Source organism: Oncorhynchus kisutch, linkage group LG13 (genome assembly GCF_002021735.2).
Source record: "Oncorhynchus kisutch isolate 150728-3 linkage group LG13, Okis_V2, whole genome shotgun sequence".
NCBI classification, from domain to species: Eukaryota; Metazoa; Chordata; class Actinopteri; order Salmoniformes; family Salmonidae; genus Oncorhynchus; species Oncorhynchus kisutch.
The window spans coordinates 46,866,737-46,882,127 of record NC_034186.2 but is presented as its reverse complement, the minus strand read 5'-3'; the positions used below and the strand labels follow the sequence as shown (position 1 = coordinate 46,882,127).

At 40.7% G+C, this 15,391-nt stretch overlaps 1 protein-coding gene across 3 annotated transcripts in view; it reads right to left on the bottom strand.

Moving 5' to 3' along the window:
* The window catches only part of LOC109902262 (mitofusin-1-like), a 27,771-nt gene extending 12,380 nt beyond the window's left edge, over positions 1-15,391 (bottom strand). Inside the window, exons 1-9 of one of the 3 annotated variants that reach the window (XM_020498488.2) lie at positions 15,211-15,391; positions 14,221-14,357; positions 13,978-14,113; positions 10,244-10,406; positions 9,218-9,342; positions 8,921-9,029; positions 6,056-6,163; positions 4,367-4,520; positions 1,010-1,077 (exon numbers count right to left, since the gene is read on the bottom strand). In XM_020498488.2, the coding sequence (XP_020354077.1) occupies positions 1,010-1,077; positions 4,367-4,520; positions 6,056-6,163; positions 8,921-9,029; positions 9,218-9,342; positions 10,244-10,406; positions 13,978-14,113; positions 14,221-14,341 (984 nt within the window). In that variant the 5' untranslated portion in view covers positions 14,342-14,357; positions 15,211-15,391. The remainder of the gene's footprint in view (positions 1-1,009; positions 1,078-4,366; positions 4,521-6,055; positions 6,164-8,920; positions 9,030-9,217; positions 9,343-10,243; positions 10,407-13,977; positions 14,114-14,220; positions 14,358-15,210) is intronic. The other 2 variants (XM_020498490.2, XM_020498489.2) reach the window with 2 other exon arrangements.

The following is a 15,391-nucleotide window of genomic DNA, read 5'->3' as shown; positions in this document are numbered from 1 at the left end:
CGCAGCACAGGATCATAGAAATAGAGTGATTAGAATGGTTCACCACTCACATCTGTAGTGGCATGGGACAGAATCTAGTTAACATCCTATTCAACAGTTTTTCCTTTAGGTGTCCGACCCAATAAAGAGGTCAACGGTATGAGGCAGCATAACTACGGAATATTCTCTCTTGCAAATCTTTTCTATACCATTTCTCTACGCACACGCACACATCCCCAAACAGCAGCAGCTACCATTGTGCTTGAGCAGGTGCCCCTGGAAAATCTCTGTCACTTTAGGAGGAAGATAACAGGGCTGGGAATTGCCAGGGACCTTACGATACGTAGGTGCCGATATGATATGCATTGCGATTCTATATGCATTTCCATTCGATACTGTGATTTTATTGCAATTTGATGGTCCAAACATTGCTCACTATAGGTCTGCTGCAGAGAGACGGGAGAGCATGAGAAAATGAGTTTTGATCAGTCAAGGGAAATAAAAGTGCTGAAAACATGTTGGCTCACTATTTAAATAGAAGATGGAGAACAAACTATTGGATGAAAAATTAAATAGTTTTGGCACTACCAATAGAGGCAAAAAAAAACAAGTGGAGTCAAATATCAATTCAATATTATTGTGACATGTAACTATCAATTTATTTCCCCTAGTCACTAGAAGACAAATGTGATAAGTGCCAGTTCTGGCCATCCTCCCAGATCGCTCCAAAACTAAGTCCAGTGTCACACTAGCAAAAGCCAGGAAGGAGAATTCAGAGAGAGAGTTTGACTGAGGAGCCATGGTGTTTGTGGCTTGACTGGACCGATTTCGAGAATTATTATTATTATTTTTTAAATGAATTACTTCATACTGTCAGGTTTTCATATACATTTCAGAGGAGTTGGAGACATTGCATCTAATCATTAAACAATCTCCATGTTTGAGGCTGAGAACGAGTGGTGTCACACACACACACACACACACACACACACACACACACACACACACACACACACACACACGAACTTGCCTCAAATGTCCTCTCGAAACTCTGGAACTCCTTGAGCCTCTCGTGGAAGCCTTCTGCTAAAGCTCCACCTGAGAAAGCGGCACACTGTCAAACAAAGACCACCACATCACAGCAGCATTATCTCTCCATAACGGAGTGTAGCACACTGCCATTTTGGCTTCAAACTCCTACGAAAAGAAACCATTTAAAAAGGACAGTTCACTTTCGTTGTATCAGATAGCGTTGAATTCAAAGTAGGGTGACCACATTTAAAATACCTTATATATCTTTCAGTCTATTTACTTACTTTCATAGCTCTTCGTTAAAGCCCACTTTTTGTAAGTAGGTAACTGTCCTCTCCAAGTTTAGCTGGAATTTAGCCCGAAAGCATTTGAAAAATGTGATTGGTTGACAATGACATTGGTCTACATTTCGTCTTGCGCTGCACAGAATATCAGATCTCAACACCGATTGGAGTGTTTAGTACCGCCACATCCTTATATCTTGTCATAAACACAACTTTACTGCAAAAGAGAGATTGGAATGTCCTTTCTTATCAAACTAATGGGAAGACTGACTGAAATATGGGACTAATTGACCTTTTCTGTAAATTAGTGGCGTTTTAATTTGTTGATAAAATGCAGGAAACAATAGTTTGATTGCATGACAAAGGGCCAAAACGCTGGATTGTCGCACAATCCGGGACATGTGATCAGCCTAATTCAAAGGTATGAGGAAAGAGCTCTGACGAGTGGCACTCTTCCCATGCTTTTGAACACATCACTAACTGATGCAATCCATTTCCACAAGCATTGCTACACTCTCAAAAAAGTATACGCCATTAGCAGGGTTGGATGGATTACTTGAAAAATGTAATTTGCTACTAGTAACAGTTACATGACAAATAAAGTAATCAGTAACATAATCCTTTGGATTTCTGAAAAATAAATAACATACTTTTGGATTACTTTAACTTCTAACAGCCAGGCATACAAATGTGAAACAACTAATTATTTAATTTAGTAACATGACTATTTCCAATTTGGGGACTAGTGTGGAAGCATACTCTAATTTACATAAGAGCACACACAGCCGCCATACTAACTTTCTCCTACATTTTCAGTTGGTGCCACAAGCCTATGATTTGGTTGCACCAAAACCTTGTGGGGTCAGGCATTTCATCTAGTTTAATGATCAATGTGACCGATTCAATGTGCTTCATTCAAAGTGTACTAAAATGGTGTGACTCAAGAAATACTGTATGTCCAAGCAGGAATGCATGATTCACGATACTTAATTTTCCCCCATCAGATTATGTAATCCTTGTTATGTGTAATCCATTACTACCCAACCCTGGCCATGAGAATCTACTAACTAAACCAACTAACACAATTTGGATGAAACGGCAACAGGTATGTACGTTGAAAATAAGATCAAACTTGCAAAAAGTGAAACATCCCTTTAACCTAGAAAGGATGTGGATAAAGTATAACCAGGTGGAGAGAAGATGCCAGGCTAAAAGCAGAGCTCGCAAGACCACATTCACCATAACACTCAAACGAAAGGTCATTTTGGAGCATGTGAGCCAATGGATTGCATAAGTGGCTTGATCCCATGTAGGGTGGTGTTAGCCAGAGTTGATAGGGAAGTTTTAGTTTGATTTAGTTTGATTGTTTTCTAGCTTGGCTGGGGATGTTTTGTTTAGATAGTACACTGTGGATCTAATTTGGGGAGGCCTAGAAGGCATTCTGCACACACAGTGTGGACACCCATCTGTCACTAATACAGCCACTAACACACCCCCAAACCGAGCAATTAATACTTAACAAAAAGGACAGTTCTGCTTAATTCTGTGTTTTCATGGGCTCCACTCTAGTTCCCTGCAGCTAATCTGGGCGTATGGTCACTGGAGAGGGCTTGAGCTGACAAATTAGTTAAAGACTGCATTACATAGACAAGATGTGATGGGTATAGCTGAGATAGTGAGGAATTGTTCTAACTCCTCCTGGCGGTCTCAAAATCATCCTTGCATCTGGGAAACTAAGCAAAGGTGGGGTTAAGACAACAACCCACGTGCAGATAACAACAGGATGAACCCAGAGCGGTTTATGATGCTCCTTGGTCTGCATGACGGGGGTTGAACCAACCATGACTGAGCATTGTTAGTGCCAGCTACATATAGTACTCTGCATTTGTGTAAAGGTTAGGTTACTCGGTCCAACACTCAAGGGTGGGGGGGGCGACCAGACTCATTACTGCAATAATTAAATCGATATTAAATAAAGATGCTTGTTTGAAGAAATGACCAAATCTTTCTCAGTACTGAATTTCCACGACACTACCCACTGAACTACTTAGAGGTGTGAACGCTTAAACGTTTAAATGAAATTGGGATCCTTAACATTAACAACAATTTTTAAGTGTTTTCCCCCACAAAATTTGAATCACAGCGCAGTTATCACAAAACGTATTTTCTGTGTTATAGCCTAACTAACTGTAAAAGGGTCAATTTCCGCAAAAACTAAGACCTGGCTACCACGCTGTGAACAGCGTGAATCAAACCCGTACACATGAGCAGATACTGTGTGTGACCGTGAAGTGTTGCATCTTGCCTATTTTACTGAAGTTGTGAGACATTGCAAGCCAACAAATTGTGAGATACAGCACTGCAAGATTTTGATTGCCGATAGATAGGCCTAGTGCACAGTTCTGCCTGGTGGCCGACCTGCCTATACTGTGCCCCTCCCCTCTCTCTCCATCCCTCACTGGCGCACTGAAAGATGCAAGTGTTTGTGTTTTCGGAAGTATGGCTACTAATCAGTCTCATCCGTTATAAAAATACATAATCTTAGGAGTCGATTCCGGTATCTTGACACTCAGAAATGGGTATCGACATGTAAGGAATCGAGGAATCAATTATTTTGGAGTTGACTCTCACTACGCCATCGTCGTGAACAGTTGGAAAAATGGCAGAGAAAGGCGAGCGACAGCAGCAAAAAGTTAAATTAGAAGGATATTCGAACTTTGCGCGGTGGAGTTGAGGGACAGTAATGGTAGTACAGGTGCAATGCTTAACCATCGAAAAGGGATGCAGTTTGAGACCGGTGCTGGCAGCAGCACAGCTGCGTTGTGAATTCACATGGAATTTTAAGATTGTTTTACCAGAAAACACAAAAAATGGCCATTTAAACATTAAGAAAAAACTATTTGTGACATCCTTACTACCTACCAACAACAATACACACCTGGTTTGACCACTGCGGACACCAAAACACACGCCTACCCACCCATCAACACACACACACACATCCACACCCGCTTGCCTACCCACCCATCGACACGCCCACAGCCTCCTGGTTTGACCACCGCGGGGCTTACCGGACTCTGGCATACCCTGAGCTCGCTGCATGCGGGAGTTGAGCACCTCTTTGGCCGACACAAAAAAGATGCGGTTGGGCGCCTGCTCCCGGTCCATTACCTTCAGCTCATCCACCAGGAAGTTGACACAGCGGTCCGTGTGCTGCTTCCGCACCTGTAGGGGAAAACGTTACTGCATCATTACCACATAGCACTAACAAAAACACTCATGGAGTCATAAACGTAATTTGCACTTCAGCTCGAGGCTTGAGTGGTATACTGTATATGCCATATATGGCAGTGGAGGCTCCTCAGAGGAGGAAGGGGAGGACCTTCTCAGTGAATTTCATAAAAATTATGAAACATTAAAAAAAAGTGACCCTTTATAAATAAAACAATACTAAATATACAGTTGAAGTTGACATACACCTTAGCTAAATACATTTCAACTCAGCTTTTTACAATTCCTGACATTTAATCCTAGTAAAAATTCCCTGTCTTAGGTCAGTTAGGATCACCATCATTTGTGAAGTGCACCAGTCCCCCCTGCAGCAAAGCACCCCAACAACATGATGCTGCAACCCCCATGCTTCACGGTTGGGATGGTGAGCCTCCCACTTGCAAGCCTCCCACTTTTTCCTATCAAACATAACGATGGTCATTAGGGCCAAACAGTTCTATTTTTGTTTCATCAGACCAGAGGACATTTCTCCAAAAAGTAAGATCTTTGTCCCCATGTGCAGTTGCAAACCATAGTCTGGCTTTGATATAGCGGTTATGGAGCAGTGGCTTCTTCCTTGCTGAGCGGCCTTTCAGGTTATGTCGATATAGGACTCATTTTACTGTGGATATTGATACTTTCTTTTACCCGTTTCCTCCAGCATCTTCACAAGATCCTTTGCTGTTGTTCTGGGATTGATTTGCACTTTTTGCACCAAAGTGCGTTCATCTCTAAGAGACAGAACGCGTCTCCTTCTTGAGCGGTATGATGTGTACTATTGTTTGTATAGATGAACGTGGACCTTCAGGCATTTGGAAATTGCTCCCAAGGATGAACTAGACTTGTGGAGGTCTACAATTGTTTTTCTGAGGTCTTAGATGATTTCTTTTGATTTCCCCATGATGTCAAGCAAAGAGGCACTGAGTTTGAAGGTAGGCCTTGAAATTCATCCACAGGTACACCTCCAATTGACTCAAATTATGTCAATAAGCCCATCAGAAACTTATAAAGCCATGACATCATTTTCTGGAGTTTTCAAAGCTGTTTAAAGGCACAGTCAACTTAGTGTATGTAAACTTCTAACCCACTGGAATTGTGATACAGTGAATTATAAGTGAAATAATCCATCTGTAAACAATTGTTGGAAAAATTACATGTGTCATGCACAAAGTAGATGTCCTAACCGACTTGTCAGAACTATAGTTTGTTATTAACAATAAATTTGTGGAGTGGTTGAAAAATAAGTTTTAATGACTCCAACCTAAGTGTATGTAAACTTCTGACTTTCAACTGCACGTGTTTTTTTAAATAGCAGCCCCTTGTCTGTACTGCCGGTAATACCATATGCCCAAATACAGTACAGGAACAGAATAAAAAGGTATGAAAATCTTGATACTGCTCAACCCTATTTCAGCACCAGTGGCTAATTCTTCTATTCTGAACTTTCAAAAAATGTATTAATGCCCCGTTATTGTTGGTAAGACACTCACATCCTCCATGTACTCTGGCTCGCTGGCCGAGGCATCCCAGCGGTTGTTGAGGATGAATATGTTAGGTTTGGAGAGTTTCTCGTTCACCTTGTGGAAGAAATGCTTCTCCTGGAGGACACACAAAAAAATGCATGGTCAGAAATAGTTAGCGCACCAACAAAGAAACAGCCTTACTAATATCAAAGTGCTGTGTTAACCTTTACTTTAAAAAAAATAATATATATATATCATGAGGAGAATTTTATTGATTTCATTTGACAGGACAGTTGGAAGAGAAATCGGTGGATAGCTATTGGAGGAGGAGGCACAGACAGGAAGGGCACAGACAGTTGGTCGAGGTGGGGCTCGAAAACCCGGTTGCCAAGGACGTATGAGTGGTCCGGAGTCTAAAACTTTACCGACTACACCAGACTGCGGCACGTGTTTAACCTTTAGCCACAATTCAGAGATAAGGTGTCCCAATGTACTGTGTACATACAGTCTGTGTGTGTAGGTGACCCACATACATAAACACTCCAATACAATAGGGAACGTGTAGTATACACACACACACACACACACACACTGACTCAGTCAGACTATACGGGAAGGAGATGTGCCAAGGGCTTTTGTCAAGTGTCACAAAGATAGGTCATTGGCTAATTCGATAGAGAAGGGCTCCATTCATTGAAAGACTGTTATTGCCTGTTGTTTATCAAACAGTTGAGTTTCATTCAAAAACTAAACTTAGCTAGAACAAGTGCTCATTCACTTGAATAAGACATTGTGTTTGTCCAAGAGCAAGGTATTATCAGTCAAATAATGCTTTTCTACTATATAGAGTACTTCAAATATATAGGGTTCTATGATTTAATTAAACAGAGGCTGGGTATCCTAGGGTGCTTAGTCAAAGAGTGATTTGGCACAGATAACGAGCGAGCTCGGTGATTGACTATGTGCCCTGACATTCTGTGAATGCCTCGGCAGACAAACAGAGCTGGTCCTGAGTGCTGGACAAAATGGAGACGGCCCTATCCTAGACTATAACAAGCATTGGAAAGAAAACAACCTGTCATTCCTCACAAAAAAACCACTTCCTTTAGTGTGTCAGTTCACATACCAATTCTCACACTTAGTTCAAATGAAATACCGTTAGATTAAAGAGGCATCATTCCAATATGACAATTGGGTACAAGCTGCTTAATATGTACAGATTTTCTTGAAAAAATTGTTGAAATATGTTGACAATTCCTTCTAGTTGTTCGAAGAACAATTTTGCTAAGTTGTTGCTTCATAGAACAGAGTGCATTAGGAAAGTATTAAGACTCCACATTGTTACGTTACAGCCTTATTCTAAAACGTTTTAAATTTTAAAAAAATACTCATTAATCTACACACAATACCCCATAATGGCAAAGATAAAACAGGGTTTTAGAAATTCTTGCAAATGTATTAAAAATAAAAAAACAAAAATACCATATTTACATAAGTATTCAGACCTTTTGCTATGAGACTCGAAATTAAGCCCAGGTGCTTCCTTTTTCCATTGATCATCTTTGAGATGTTTCTACAACTTGATTAGAGTGCATTTGTGGTAAATTCAATTGATTGGTCATGATTTGGAAAGGAACACATCTGTCAATATAAGGTCCCACAGTTGACAGTACATGTCAGAACAAAAACCAAGTCATGAGGTCGAAGGAATAGTCTGAAGAGCTTCGAGACAGGATTATGTCGAGGCACAGATCTGGGGAAGAACATCAAAACATTTTTGCAGCATTGAATGTCCCCAAGAACACAGTGGCCTCCATCATTCTTAAATAGGAGAAGTTTGAAAATACCTAGATCCTTCCTCGAGCTGGCCGCCCGGGAAAACTGAGCAATCGGGGGAGAAGGGCCTTGGTCAGGGAGGTGACCAAGAACTGATAATTACTCTGACAGAGCTTCAGTTCCTCTGTGGAGATGGGAGAACCTTCCAGAAGGACAACCATCTTTGCAGCACTTCACCAATCAGGCCTTTATGGTAGAGTGTCCAAACAGAAGTCACTCCTCAGTAAAAAGGCACATGACAGCCCGCTTGGAGTTTGGCAAAAGGCACCTTAAGGACTCAGACCATGAGAAACAAGATTCTCTGGTCTGATGAAACCAAGATTGAACACTTTGGCCTGAATGACCAGCTTCACATCTGGAGGAAACCTGGCACCATCTCTACAGTGAACAAATGTGTAAAGTACTTACTTAAGTAAAAATACTTTTAAAGTACCACATAAGTAGTTTGTTGGGGTTTACTATTTATATTTTTGACAATTTACTTTTACTCCGCTACATTCCTAAAATAAATAATATACTTTTTCAGGGGCAGGCACTGGGAGACTAGTCAGGATCGAGTAAGAGATGAACGGAGCAAAGTAGAGAGATCTTTGATGAAAACCTGCTCCAGAACGCTCAGGACCTTAGACTGGGGCAAAGGTTCACCTTCCAACAGGACAAAGACCCTAAGCACAAAGCCAAGCTTAATCACTTTACTTGTTACCTCAATTACCTCGACTAACTTGTGCCCCCGCACATCAACACTGTACCCCCTGTATATAGTCTCGCTATTGTTATTTTATTGTTGCTCTGTCATTATTTGTTATTCTCTTTTTCCTTATTTATAATTGTATTTATTGTTTACTTCAGTTTATTTAGTAAATACTTTAACACTCTTATAACTGCATTGTTGGTTAAGGGCTTGTAAGCAAGCATTTCACTGTAAATTCTACACCTGTTGTATTCGGCACATGTAACAAATACAATGTGTGATTGGTCAGCTCTGTCAAGATCCCATCGGGATTGGTCAGATCTGTCTAGGTACCACCTGGAGGATCAGCTTGTGAGCACTCTTACCGTGTTCATGAGGGTTGACTCTGAGTTTGCCACCAGCACGAAGACATCGGCGTCCAGGCAGAAATTGTCGATCCAGCTGTCCAGCTGTGTCGTGACATCTGTCCCAGGGCTAAAGAAGATGGCGGATAGGATAGGGTTAGAAGGTCAAGGTCATAACTTATCCTAGTAATACAGTTTAGTCAACCTCTGCTTATTGATGGTCAATCCTTCCCATGGGACTTGGGACACCGATGGATGACGGCTAGTCTGTGGAGGTCAAGTGGGGTCATTGGCAGCATTCCGTTGCCGTTGCCGTACCTGTCTACGAGAACCAGATCGTCTCTGAGCAGGGAACACTTGGTCTTGGGCCAAAATACTCGGACCAGGCAGCCTGCGTCCAGACTCTCGTCCATGTGCAGAGCGTGACCCAGCTGGTTCACAGTCTAGAACGAGAGAAGTCGTCACAGTATCATTTACTGGATTTCAATCAATCTCAAACTTTGCTTGCCTTACAATTTGTATGTAATGTATAATGGCAGAATCAAATATAGATGTTTTTATTCCTCAAAACAACCAGAGTAGAGGTGCTATTACATTTTTTAAATTTTAAACATACTGCACGTGAAGGTGAGGCATCTCTTTCCTTTAAAAAAAAATACTGTTTGATAACGCTAATGCTCTGGTCCCCCGGATGCAGATGTGAAAACAATTAATGTGTTTGAGTGTTTACAATCTACTGGAGGAAAAGTATCTGCAGATTTTTTTATTCTTACAAAAGGTTCTAATGATCTCTACAGCATTTTCCAATAGACAGTGTGTTATATTATGGATAATAGGTTGAGGCTGAGGGTAGCTCTAGCTTAGATCTCTGTATTATGGATATCTTCCATACGGGGTTCAAGCATGTCCATTCTTTAATGCCTTCCTTCTACCTATATTTGTCCTGTGTAAACACAGGCTTTTGTTAGGGTGTTGAAATCCATCGTTTTTTATATTTTTCCAATGGAGTAGAAAGTTACGACTTCAAGTGTGCACTACCACTCGATATTTTTATAAATATCCTTTATTTAATGTTTACCTGTGATTGTCCTGATTGCAATAACCTTATCTAGACTAAAGTTGTTTAATGATTAATTGCTTAGTCAGAAATCAAAACGTGACAGTGAGGGTACACTTTATGAGTGGTAAAACGAGTTAATCATCTTCAAGTAACTCAATCGGGTAGCCCAATTCCAACCTCACTGAGGATGTATTGCCTAGTATATATGAGTGGTAATAAGAGCTAGCCTAATCTTCCATGCATCTAGGCCTAAGCCAAAATATCCACATCTCCGGTGAACTTACCTTGATGCTCTTCTCCTCCTCGGAGCCCTCGGTCTTGAGGTAGGCGTGGTCCGCGTCCGTGCCCTCCACACTCAGGAAGCAGTTGGTGGTGTGACCCATGCCACTGGGCAGCACCCGGTCCCTCAGCATTGCATTGACCACGGTACTCTTCCCATTACTCGTCCTAGGCACAGACGATCATGTAAGAGGAAGTCTAACTACCTTGCTTTTACCTCATACATACAATCTCAAAGAATTTTTCAATAAAATGATTGGTTACATTTATTATTATTTTATTAGGTATTTTTCTTAAAACTGCTTTGTTGGTTAAGGGCTTGTAAGTAAGCATTTCACTGTAAGGTGAATATTACCACACCTGTTGTATTCGGCGCATGTGACAAATAAGATTTGATTTGAAATCATTATTACAGAAATGTTGGCCAGATGTGATTTACTGGATTATGATGTCATGATGAATCTTGTCAAATAGCTAGTTTGTATGTATACAGAGTGGTAGATTACCACAAAGTAATCACAAAAAATATGATTTTCAATACCGTGAAAAAGAAAGTACTTTTTGGGGAGTTGGGGGCACCCCCGCCATGCTTGGGCTGTGGAGGTGCGTACTATGCCACTGCTTATAACAATAAGTGAAGTATATCTATAAGAACTCTAAGACGTGTCAAATAGCTAAGTGGCTAGATGTCAAGAGAAAGCTTCTTGGTTAGAGCAGAGACATTCAATACCCTCCTGGATCAAGAGCCCTGAATAAAACATTTTGTGCATCCCGCAAAAAAATAGCGCACCTTGCGTGCACTTCCGGTAATACCGTATACCCCGGTATGAAAATCTAGATACCGCCCATCCCTAAAGTCAGTGCCGGTTCTTGCCATTCTGCCTCCATAGGCAAGACCAAAAAAATGAAACCCCTCGCAAAATTAGAATAGTCCCAGTAAGCAAAATGACGTTGAAAAGTCGTCTAAAATACTTATTTTCCAGACGTTGAAGAGGTTCAATTTAGGCTCTGAATGAACGGTGAAAAGGTATTTTCCGTGTGTTTAAAATACATATTCTCTAGAATGTTGAAAAGGCATATTTTACTGAATTTTACAAGAAGTTGAAAAATACATATTTTCCAGAAGTTGAAATCAGGGTCACTTTCGGTACTGAAAGAAAGTTGAATATAAGTAATTGTTTGGGTCAAATTAAGGCTGGTCCAGACCGGAAAAAAATCGGAACCAAACAGACGGATGATGGACCGGACCAAAAATCTATGTCCGTGGACATTGAAATCAAGGCTGGTCTACACTGCACCAAATCTGAACTAAACATAGACCTATGATCGGTTGAGATTTGGCCCAGACCAGACCAAAAACCAATGTCCATGGATGCGGAATCAAGGACGGTGCGGAAATGCACCAAAAAAAAGACGTCCAAAAGGCATCTGTCCGTGCTTACTGAGGTGTAGCCTACCATGTCGACATGCAATGGAATTTTGTGGTAAACCCATCATTTGTAAAAACAGGCCATTGCATTGGCTTTATTAGTCCTGATTCTTGTGACTAATCAAGTTGGCTATTTAAGCACTGAATATCAGCTACCCAACTTTATCAGGAGTTATCGCAAGCCTATTTGCACAGCGGGAAATGCAAAAGTATTTCATTTTTTACAGATTTGAAACCCCTGATCATGACAATGAGGTGAAACTCCTGAACAACAGTTGTGATTGTCCATTTCACTTTGACCTGTCCTGTTTTTAGGATATGTTGCTTTGTTAACATGACAGCTCATTTTTGGGGGGGGATTGAGCGCCTTTAGGTTAGACTACTTGATCGGAGAAACCAGCATGATGTAAAAAGTGTCTGTGTCATTACATTGTCATATATTTTATATCTAGCCTGTATGCTAAAGAAAAGGCCACATACTCTTTCTACCATTTCCTATATCTGCTACATGATTTATGTAATTTTTGACTGAACGTTGGTGGAGTGCTGCAGAGATGAGTCTCTCCAACAGCACCCTGGAGAGGCATGCTGGGAATGGACAAGCAAAATATTTTGTGCCCCTGCCTTTGACAAAGTGGGCACTGCTTATCAGAGCGCTCACCTAAAAAGCCCTTATGCCACTAGATGAAAGAAATTGTCATGGTTTTTGTTCAGAATTGTGAGGTTTTATGTGTTGTTGGAGGTACGTGTTAGTCACTTTAGCTCATAAAATGCCACCCTCGTCAATCTGCCTCCAAATCCTGCCTAATGAGCGGACCGGCCGTGCCCAAAGTATGCTTCAATAAACCAGCAATAAAAAGGAAACTGAGTCGCACGTCACATTTTCTTCATTATCCTCAATTAGCAATGCTGAAAGCGTGGGAAATAAGCATCTACTACAGTACAATACAGTGCTTTGTATCCATGGTGTAATGAGAATAATCTAAACTGATTAATAAAAGCAAAACTCAATATCATGATGCATTGATCTCTTAACTGCGGCTGTCTGTTATCTACCCATATTTATTTTTTAGTCTCTAAGCTGTGTACTACAGATTTGACAAATGGATCATTTTGCTTCAAGTTTAAATTGTCCAGATAAAAAAATCTGTGTCAATTTACAATGCGGAATAATGGTCCGATTACATATGTATGACCGCTAAGGCAGGGCAATTAAGTTATATCTACCACAACCCTTTACAGACATAGAACGCAGCTACAGTAAAAAGTTGATTGCGACAATTAATAACTTTTCAGACAATTTTTTAAAAAGTGCTGCATCAGGTCTGTCCATTTTCAGAGAGTAGAATTCTGCTCCAGCGTAAAGTAATCTTTTTCATGACAACAATAAACGTTGCTGACTGATGTGCTGCTGTGTTGTTTTTTATGCAGTTTTTTTTTATGGCATGGTAGCTAGATGTGTTTTATTTCTACTAAATGTTTTGGTAAATCACAGTATTAAACTTTTTTGGGAGGTAGAGGTCTGCGAGCAGCAGCTTACAATTATTTGATTGAAAGTTCTGGTTGCCTATTGATGGACTTTAGTCCTGCTTCAGAAGCGACATTCCTTTACAGATTAGTAAAATGTCTGTTAATATCACCAGAGGTTTCGTGTCTGCATTTAACAAACTGTAGTGTAGCCTACCTTAACAGACAGACAAACACACCGTTTCCGAGGCCCTTTCAAGCGGCCACATTCCATTATGTCTGAAAAGCGTAATTGATACAGGCTACCAGTAGCCTACTGTAATTTTATGAGGCAAAAACGAAGTAGGCTACCCTGTGCTCACAAGACTGGCCCGAAGACATCGGTGCCATGAATAGGCTAGGATATTCTACACACAACAGACTAAACACACACTTGCATCCTTAGCAGGCAGGCCAGCAAGAGGGAGAGAGGCAGAAGGCGGCAGAAACGTACTCATATTTTGGTAATCTGCATCTTACAATGGCTCGTCTTGCACGCCTTGCAAATTCACCAAGTAGCCTAAAGTTCGCCTCTTCCTCTCTGGTTTTACTTGAATTACACAACTTCCCCAAGCCTTTATATCCTATCGGCTATAACACAAAAAATAATATGTTTTGTGATAACTGAATTGTGATTTTAATTATCTGGGGAATAAAACAAAAACTTGGTTATGTTTTTTTACTTAAAGTTAAGGATCCCAACTTCACTTAAAATGTTCACACCCCTACTGTGTACACTAAACTCAAACTAAGCACATGCAAAACAGTGGAGAAATCTAAATGCATCCGACTACACTTATTTACCTGCCAAAGAAGGCCACCTTCATGTGTCTGCGTGCAAGCACATCTTTGATAGTTTGCAGTTTGCCAGCATACGCCTGAATCTCCTCCTGTTGGTCACGACTTGCAATGTTCTCCAAGGCTTCATTCTGACACGTTTCTGACAATCACACAAGGAAAAGTGAGAAGAGAACAGTGTATTAATTAGCCTACTTTGGAATTCAAAATGTTGCCAACATACCTGATTTACTATACACACTCACTCACCTTCTACAAATGCTGAGCCTTCCTTCACATACTCCAGCAGTTGCTCAAACACATCACCGATCTTCTTTTTGGCCACTACAAAGCGTTTGAGTGGAGAGAAATTCCCCTGAGCTGAATCCATACTTCAGCTTTCTGACCTTGGAGAAAGCATGCAAATTACAAAAGGTGGAATGTGTGTCATACTTTGTGCACTATCAAGTGGCACCACATATCGAGCTATACAATACGGACATGTCTGTTACTTGACATATTCAATAGCCCTAGTGTGTGCCTTCACCAGGACAAATGCTAGAAAGAGCATATTGTCATTACTTTCATACAGGAACACACAGCTTGCTAAGTGAAATGTAGACCACGACAACAACTTCAAAATAGCTACAATAATTAAAATGTCAACCTTCATGAGTCGTATACATGTGACTATTCATTGCATGTACGTGGAGAAAACTTGCTTGCGTCCCAAAAAAACGTGCAACTAGTGTTGTGTTATGAAAGCTAATAGACCGAAGTATGAAACAGTTGGCTAGCTACTGTACTTGTCTGGCTAGCAAATATATATATGTGTATATTTTTTAGACACTGCGTTTGGCTACAAAACATCTCATCAGTAGACAACATTACCAGCTAGTTAAAGCACGAGTAACTTAATCGTACACCGGCAAGACAGATATTGTATGACACATGTCAACAAACATATTTAGCTGAAACTGGCTAGCTAAGGTTAGTTAGCTACTGTATACTAGCTAGTTGCACCGTTAGCTAACTAGCTAGCAAGTAATTAGCGGAAGCAAACTACACAAGAGTGACATTTCTTTACATAAACTGTTATTTGTTATATCACATTACTAGCTAACTAGCAACTTCGTGTATTATTGAAATGCATCGGTTTTGTAACGCGTGGCATGGTCTCGTGTCAGGTATCTACTGTAACGTAGCTATAGTTAGCTACTTTCATGTATAATGATGTTAGTCCATTGAATTTTCCCTTACCACAACTTCAGGCGAGATGACCAAAGTTACCTTTTCATACCACAGACAGGGGTAAATCCTCTTGCCGAAAATGAATGGTCAATATTTGGTAAAGTTATTAAGGTCGCCAGCTAACCTTTCATCTGTTATTCGTGTATCAGACAGCAGCAGCCAGGGCAAAGGGGCGGGGCTATAGATCAAC